The sequence below is a fragment of the Pseudorca crassidens genome, chromosome X, assembly GCF_039906515.1.
Source record: "Pseudorca crassidens isolate mPseCra1 chromosome X, mPseCra1.hap1, whole genome shotgun sequence".
Taxonomy (NCBI): domain Eukaryota; kingdom Metazoa; phylum Chordata; class Mammalia; order Artiodactyla; family Delphinidae; genus Pseudorca; species Pseudorca crassidens.
In genome coordinates, this window is record NC_090317.1 from 13,392,981 (window position 1) to 13,402,075 (window position 9,095).

At 42.8% G+C, this 9,095-nt stretch overlaps 1 protein-coding gene across 1 annotated transcript in view; it reads right to left on the reverse strand.

Moving 5' to 3' along the window:
- F9 (coagulation factor IX) overlaps positions 1-8,495 on the reverse strand; it is a 29,604-nt gene extending 21,109 nt beyond the window's left edge. The window contains exons 1-3 of the mRNA XM_067723062.1: positions 8,396-8,495; positions 3,257-3,420; positions 3,030-3,054 (exon numbers count right to left, since the gene is read on the reverse strand). Of these exons, the coding sequence (XP_067579163.1) occupies positions 3,030-3,054; positions 3,257-3,420; positions 8,396-8,483 (277 nt within the window). The 5' untranslated portion in view covers positions 8,484-8,495. The remainder of the gene's footprint in view (positions 1-3,029; positions 3,055-3,256; positions 3,421-8,395) is intronic.
- Between the last annotated feature and the right edge of the window lie 600 nt (positions 8,496-9,095).

Consider the following 9,095-nt stretch of genomic DNA (forward strand, 5'->3'; position numbering starts at 1 on the left):
ATTGATGTTCAGAACTGGTCCAAAAAAACGAGCCACATTTGCACTTTATATTACAGACCAATGGAGCTGAATTATTTAGGATGTTTCACTGAAAGGCTCTGGGCTTGCAGCCAGCTACACAGCAACTCATTTGCTGAGACATATCTTTAAAATGAGTGTCATTTCATCCCGCATTTAGTCCTCCTTTGGGTGCTTGTCTGTGTGTACTTCGGGCTGAAGCAAAGCCACAGACTGTAGGGGTCAAAGACAACAAGGGACAAGACCTTGCCAAGTGAGAGCTTCCTGTTTAAGCCTACCAGGTGGTGGTTTAATGAATAACTGCATTTAGATTTGAAGGCCGGGAGGGGTAATAGAGAAAGTGGGGATTGGGCAGTGGAGAATTTGGCTGCTCTTCTGGGCTCCATGACTCCCTAGCTGGGTGACCTTTGACAAGTCATTTAACCTCCCTAAATCTCAGTTTCTTCTTCTGTAAAATGAGGTTCATAGTGCTTTGCTCACAGGGTTGGTGTGAGGATTAAAGGTGACAGGCACTCTGTAAAGGGCTGGGCAGATGCTGGTTAATGTGGTTGGGTGATGTTTCCTCTTCACCAGGCTCCTTACTTGGTGAGATGATGGAAGAGAGTAGGGCAGGAGTGAGGGGCCTGCGACCCTACCATGTGAGAAAGCCCATACAGGGAGAAACAGCATAGACTATTTTGGGGGGGTTGGGAATCTCGACTGCAAAGTGAAAAGAAGCCGTGGAGTTGGGTTTTCTTTTTCTCTTTTCTTGTTTTTTTATTTTTAGCAGACAAAGCAGTAGTGACAGTGTAAAAAATTAATAAACGGAAACCTCAGTTAAGTAGAGTCAAGAGGGACTTCCCTGGTGGCGCAGTGGTTAAGAATCCGCCTGCCAGTGCAAGGGACACGGGTTCGAGCCCTGGTCCGGGAAGATCCCACATGCCGCGGAGCAACTAAGCCCGTGCGCCACAACTACTGAGCCTGCGCTCTAGAGCCCGCGAGCCACAACTACTGAGCCCATGTGCCACAACTACGGAAGCCCTCGCGCCTAGATCCCGTGCTCCTCAACAAGAGAAGCCACCGCAGTGAGAAGCCCGCGCACCACAAGGAAGAGTAGCCCCCGCTCGCCGCAACTGGAGAAAGCCCGCCTGCAGCAACGAAGACCCAACGCAGCGAAAAATAAATAAATAAATTTATTAAAAAAAAAAGTCAAGAGACTGGAGGGCAGAGCTCTCATGCCCTATGACAATAGCAGAGCCCAACGGGAAGAAGACAGACTCCTTTCTTGGCAAGGACTAAGCCAATGAAAAGCCAGGGACTCTTTGTTTACTGTAGCCCTCCTTACTTCCTTTTCCCCTCTCTGAAGGAGTTGTCTGTCCCCTACCATGCAGGGACTTGCACGTGGCTCATGGTGGTTGTAGACCCTGAATTGCAATTCTCTGCTGATCCTGAATAAACCCATCTTTGCTGGAGTCTGTTTGTTTCAGGTCAACAACAGAATCATGCCCTTGATGTTTTCCAGGTATCTTTACCTGAGTTACAGTAAACAACACAGCCTGTGACCTAGAAGTTAGGGAGCCAACTTCAAAATATGGTGTTTAAGAGGTACTGATGAACCTCTACTCACAGGTGGGGGGCCAACTGGGTGGGGGTTGGGCAATGAAGGGACCATGAGAGTTTAAATGCAGCCAGGAATGTTTGGGGAGGAAAGGTAGAAATTGATTTGCTTTAAAATACAAGATTCAAAATTTTAAATAGATTAGAAATAGAGAATAAAAAGACTTATTTGGACTAACTGTAGGGCAATACCTTAGTAGAGAGTTGGCGTGGTAGCATTCATTACTAAGAACGAGGAAAGGCAGATAAAGCAAATGTAACAGAATGGACCTCTTCTTCCCTCATGATTTAAAAACAAAGTGGAGAAATTATGAGTTACAAGAGTATGAATAAGTCCATTAGTGTCTACAGAATAGAATCTGGGAAAATAGAACTGATGGAATTCAGTGAATTGGCTGTCCAGGTTAGTTTCTGTCCATGCAAATAGTCTTAGGTAAATCAAGCTGGGAAAGTTACACTGCCTCAAAATCCTGCTGCTGGATTTTAAATTAGTTTTAAAACTTAGTTGTCATTAAAGTTTTGACTTTTCCTCCTTTTGGTCAATTCATTCAACAAATATTTACTCAGTGCTTCTGTACCAGATACTGTTCGAGGTACTAGGACTACATCAATAAACAAAACAGTTGAATACCCCTGCCAACATGAAGCTTACATTCTAGTGAGGTGGGAGACATAAATAGTATACATAAGACCATTATATGATACCTCAGTGGTGAAAAGTGCTATGAAAAATAATAGAGCAGGATACGGTGTCTAAAGTGATGGGGTTATGGGGGGGCAGGTTGAAGTATTAATAGATGATCAAGGCAGGCTTCATTGAGAGGGTGACATTTGGGTAAAGACCTGAAGGAGGTGAGTGAGTGAGCCTAGGGGAACCTGGCAGAGGAACCTTCCACAGTAAAGGAACAATCAAGTCTAAGACTTTGAAATGGAAGCATTCCTAGAGCATGCAAGGAGCCGCAGCAGCCCAGGATGTGTGAGGAGGAGAGGAGGTCAGAGGGGCAGCGGGGAGGGAGGGGCTGGGCAATCAGGAGGGCCTTGCAGGCCGCCAGAAGGAGGAGCACTTTTAAGCAGTAGACATGTAAGTCAGTCAGCATTCTCTGATTCTCTGCTGAGGATGGCAAACTCTCATTCAGTCCCAGATGCAATTCTCTTTGGTCTCTCCCTTCCAGATTCCTGGGGTGGAACGATGTTCCTTTTGAAGCCCTAGGAAGAAGTAAGCGTATCTGCCAGAGGATATCTCCCACGCTGGCATAAACCTGGAGTCTCTCACCATTCAATTTTGGGTAAAAAGAGTTGGACTTATTTTTCTGAGCCCTTTTGACACAGTTTAATATATTATCTGTTTACACAGAAGAAAAAAATACATAATTCTCAAATGTTTCGTATACTAGAGGATAAAATGAATTGCTTACCAACATATTGCTTCCAAAATTCAGTCTATAACGAAAAAGAAGACAAGTTAATGGTACTATTTAAAATGTTTTCGATTTGATTCCTTCTCTATTATAACATTTGTAAAACACGTGTATGTATAGATATTTTAAAATTCCAAAGAGAAGTATGGTCCCCCCACCTTTTCTTTTTAAAGGTTTTCTATTCTTTGCTCTGCATCTGAAGGATGGTATGTGGAAATACTCACAGTTTTCTCAGTGTTTTCAAAAACTTCTCGTGCTTCTTCAAAACTACACTTTTCTTCTATACATTCTCTCTCAAGGTTCCCTCGAACAAACTCTTCCAATTTACCTGAATTATACCTCTTTGGCCGATTCAGAATTTTGGTGGCATTTTCACGATCAAGAAAAACTGAAATTTAAAAGAAAAAGAAAACATCATGAAAATTAAATACATCTCTTAAGAAAGGCTTTCTTTTTAATCCAAGTAATCCCAAAGCCAATTTATCTTTGGGGCATGGAGCCAAAATCTATGATGTTCTCATGGCACTGTATACACATGGAGATTTAGGAATTAAAATTCAATTTTACTCTTAGTCAAGAGAACTCTGGTAATGAAAGGTCAGATTTTCAATCATATTTGAATTTACTCTGGATGAAAAGGAAAGTTCTGAGATAAGCAGTTAACTTCACACTTTGTCATCATTTGAAAATAACTAATTGCAGATCCTTGCAAGGTGATCCATCACGCTGGCCGGGCTGTGCTTACAGGACGCAGTTGCCCAAATGACTTTGGAGCACATTTCCCTTGGAAGAGCAGAAGCCTAAATGCAACCCTGCTGTCTCTCACTAGATATTAAAGAAAAACCACTGCATTCATGTTTTTTTAACCTTCAGACTCACAGCACCTTAAGTTGGCACGTGTTCTAGGAATACCAGTGACATAAGTCTTTCTCTGGGATACAGGATGTGGTTTATTTTAGCTCTGACTGTCTAGCCTGTTAGGAATGCACTCCTGAACTCTGGGATTGAGGTCCCTAACCTAATTCTCCACCCCAGCCCCTCCCCGCCACTCTCCATACCTCAGTCTCTTCTTTCTGTTTCACTCTCTGTCTCTGTGCGTGTTTCTCTCTAGATAGACAGATATAGATGTAGTATCTGTATCTATAACTAATAACAGGAACTCAAGAAGCTGCCTGGAGTTATTCCTTTCTTCTAGAGAGTGTCTGATACCATCTCAACAGGACGAGGTGTTTATAACGTGAACTCTCCAGGGCATTTTGGGACTGTTTTCTCATTAGCGCCAAAAAAAAAAAAAAAAAAAAAGGAAAAGAAACAAACCGAAGTTCCTTATTTCCATTGCAGCTGTTCGCTTTATGGAGCCTTCTAGTCCCTTAACAGCCTCTCACTTTTCTCTTGCTCTTCAAGTCCCCTTGGGCTTTACTTTTTCCCTGAATTTAGCTTAGACTTTTTCTCTTCAACTCTTCCCTTGCCAACCTTCTCAGTTCCCTTCACCCCTTCTTCAGTGCTGCAATACCCCGCAATCCCAACCACTAGGTCAGTGCCGCCAGCTGCCTCTTCCTTCCCTTCCCAGGCAGCCAGGCGCCCTGGGAGAAAGCCACAAGCTGCAATTGGGTGCCACGGCATATCGACACCTCCCAGCCTCCACCAGGCCCTCCTCTCTGCTTGCCAGTTCATGTGCTTGGCCCTGGGCGCTCCTACAGTAGCATCTGTGTCTGTATCCATTTACAGTGTGGTCTAGTGGAAAAATAGGGGTTTGGAGTCAGAGCAGACACACCTGGATTTGAATCACATGTCTACCAGCTATTGGCAGTGAGATCTCAGGCAGGTCACATAAACTCCGCAGCTTAACTTTGTCAAGTGTAAATGGGTATAACAGTAGTATCATCAGACTGTCTACCTCCCAGCGTTGCTGACAGGATCAGTGAGATAATGTGTACAGGCTGGTGTATGTTGGTTTTCTCTCTTCCTTTCTACTCCTCTGTCTGGTCTGCCTCCCTAATTTTCTCAATTCCCTTTTTATTTAATGCACTTTTCTGTGGCTCTTTCTCTTCTTTACCGCCATCCATGTAATGAAACGACTACTGTCAGGATCAGCAATGACCTCCTAAAGGGTAATTTTGAGCTTCTGTATTTCCTGCCTGCTCTGAAACATTTCTAATTGTTGATCTTTCCGTCTTCAGGGTGCTCTTTTCATGAAATCACTCTCTCCTGGTTCTCCTCTTCGCTCTGATTCTTGTTATTCATCCACCACTTGCATCCATTCATTCCCCTTCTTCTGCTTGCCCCTTATATGTTCAGAGTTCTCCCAGGCTCCAGCCTCCAGCTTCAGCCTTGTCCCTCTTCACTCCATACATCCTTGCTAGGGCCAGGGCTGGGGTGAGGTAAACAAGGCCCCTAGGGCACAGAATCTACGGAGTCACTCTCTCTCAGTGTGTGCAAGTATGTTTATGCCCTGCTTGCCTCACCCTAGTCCAGCCCCGACTCAACACAATTTTCTGAGCACTCACTACTGCCAGGCACTGTACTAGGTGCCACAAGATCCATGCTCACTCCCTGGATCCTCACACACGTGGTTGTAACTACTGTCTATAGGACAGTGAGTTCCGAATATCCATCTCCAGTCAGATATATCTTCGGAATTCCAGATTGTCTTTCTTTGTAACTGTCCATTGTCATGTGGCTGATAAGAGCTGATGTTTATTTAATGCTTCTGATGTGCTGGACAATGTGCTTGGTGCTTTGCATCCATTATTTCATTCCCTTCTCACGGCAGTCCCATGAGAGAGGTGCTGTCGTCTCCTTTTCGTAAATCAAAAACTCGGAGGTTCAGAGAGGTTAAGTGATTTGCCCCAAGTGATATATTAAAGTGTCAGAGCCAGAATTTAGACATTGGCAGTCAGACCACACAGTCCATGCTCTTAGGCACTGTGCTGTATCCCAAATGCTCAAGACATGGTCTTTCCACTTCCTCTAAACCCGTTCCCCTTCCATACCCAGGTGGTTAAGTCATATCATTTCTACTTCCTCAGTGTCACTTGCATTCCATTCCCTCTTCTCTGTCTGTACAGCTAATGTCCAGGTTCAGGCCCTCATGCCTTCCCTGGATGATTACAGTAGCCTCAAGACTGGTCTCCCCTTGTCTGGCCGCCCCTTCCTCACACAGGTCATGAGAATGTTGCCAGGCTGAGCAGCCTGAGTCAGCCATCAGTGGTATTCATGTTTACACTTCTGATGACTCCACATTGCATTCCGTTGTCCAAACTCCTTCATTTAGGGCCTTCCTTATCTGATGACCTGACCCTGCCTCACCTGTCATATTCAATATTGAAAACATACTTAGTTCCTGAAAGACCTCACATTCTTTGTGGATCTGGATCTCTGCACGTGAGTGATCCTCTCTTCACAGGATGACCTAGATCAGTCATTTAAGGAGAGAGTACCTACTTATTCTTTAAGACCCAGCTCAAAATATGGTCTCTCTGTCAGTGTCTCCCCAGTTAATGTGTTCCTTTCTCTGTGCCCCTTTAGCAGCTGGTATACATCTCCTCATGTTATATTGAAATCTCTCAGCTGACCTCATGGTACTTTAGGTCAAAGAGGGAATCTGGTTTATCCCCAAGCCCCTAGTACCTTGCCACAGTACCTGGCACCATAGTAGTCACCTAGTTTTGTAAAGTTTTGTAAAGTGTGTGGACTGAAGCTGTCTTTCATTTATTTCATTCATTCATTCTAAATGAAAGACAGGTTGGGTCCATATGCTTTACAAAACTGAATTGGTTTTATGGAACACATTTGATTTCAAAATTCTAAATTGATACAATAATATCTAAGGGCAGCAGCCATGAAAATGCAACATCTCAGAAAATCATTCATAGAAACTGCTTTTAGAAGCCAGTGGTGGTTCAACAGTAGAGGAGAGCACTGCATCAACACTGTCCGTCCTTAGGGAAGGCGCCTTGGTGCTCTGCTCAAGGACCTATTATCTCTGACTAAGGTGACTCTGGAATCACACTGCCTTTCTCCTCACCATTGTCTGAGGGTCATATATTTAACCTCCCTTCGGGCTTATCTCTTCTAGTCATTATTTCCCAAGCTGTGAAATCCTAGTCCTTCTTTTTTTCTCTGAATCTATCCTTTTTCCTACATCTGAGGTTTCAAGGGGGCAGCAGTCCTCTTAAAATTTACTCCATCATCTCAGCACTTATCTTGAAGGAAGGGTTTGGATCCTTTGTCCTCCTAGATCTCACACTGATGAGATGTGTGTAAAGACGTAGCATTCTGTCCTACTTTGTGAGTGTTCACGCTGAATTTCTTTATTGTTTGACTCTAGCCAGTTTGCTGGCTTGATTTAACCTCTGCATTCTCGCACCATTATTTCTGCATTTCAGTGTGACATCATGTCTGGAGTGGGAACCTCGGGCCAGTCTGCTTTCTGGGATGCTTAGGGTTGGCACCCCTGATCCTCCACTGTCAGCTACTAGATTTGATCATAATAGGTTGACAAGTAAGTGTGATAAATGCTTCCTGTGAGAACATGCTGTTTGTCTAAATGGGGTAATTTCTTCCCTATGTGCCTGCCTTTGGGGAATGCATAAAGTCAGTAAAGTTGTGAAAAAAAACCAAGTGATGTAAATTGCTTTAACCAAGTTCCTACTCGACATCAATTCTTGTACTTGCTTTGCTGTCCTAAGAGCTCAAGTGAGTACTGAGTTTCCCCCTGTATTAACTCCGAGATGTTTAGAATCAGACAAAATAATTTCTTCCTCACCCATGGAAAACTTCAGTGATAAATAACAACTTACTAATGAAAGGTTTGTATTTTAACTAAAACTTTCAATTGAAGGTATATAATTTTATAGACTAAAAATTAGAGGCATGACTCATTAAATAGTTATAAAGTTTTGAATCACATCATGTCTTAAAATCAAACTTTGTGTGTAAATAAAACCATTGTTTTTGCTTTAATGTTTCCCATTTTGATTTCAAAATAATGAGTTAAAACCCCACAAAATGACAGTTAATTTTTTCTCCACATTCGGCTGTTTCCTTGTTAAAACATTTCCCCCTTTTATTTATTTTTTTAACCAAGGAGATGACTTTTCCAAGGAATTACATTGTCAAATTATAAGCCCAACAGTGTCCATTAAAAAAATGTACTATAAACATTGTAAATCTATTTAGTTTTAAAAATGAGGAAGAACCAGCACCAGAGAACTAGTACTCACCAACCCACATGCTAACTAGTAGAATCTTAAACATTGTGGTCAAATCCTGTAATCATTATTTAATGAAGAAGACAGCCCCAGACGTTTCTATATCTAAAAGCCAAGCACATTGAATGTATCTTTATAAAGGAAACAAACCTGTACATTCAGCACTGAGTAGATATCCTAAAAGGCAGATGGTGACGAGGCCCGGTGATTCTGCCATGATCATGTTCAGGCACCGCATAACCTTTGCTAGTAGATTGTGCAAGTAGCAAGGTTGACAATTGTTCCAAAGTACAAGCTGAGCTGTATTTACTTCTGGGAAACAATGTCCATCTCCCTCAGTGGGTCTTTGGGCTGTTTCCGATGTCCTCTTGGGTTAAATGAAGAGAGGAGGCAGTGGCCATTGTTAAACTTCACCTCTGATTCCATGGGCTTCTGTCACTGTGGCTGATCTGAGGCTGAAACAGGAAGTGACCCATCATTAGAATAGGGGGAGGTATAATGCGGCTGCAGTTGCTGTGGCAGCAAAATTCATCATAGGATCCATCTTATCCTTGTCAGGGAGCATTAATGTCTTATAGTTGAAAGGTAAAGAGATGGAAAGAATGAAGTCATTTTGTCACCCACCTTAAAACGTCACCACTGCTGATAATCTCGAGTCACCTGGTGGATCCTTTATGTTCCTCCTCGTAACAAGGAGCTTATAAACTTTGTTGTGCTGTGTACCCATATGGTGAAACATATGGGTCCTGTCTCAGAACACATGTATGTATATGCATATATACTTATGTATAGAAAATAAATGTTATAAATATTATTATATAGTAGTTCATATTGATATACCACTTCACAT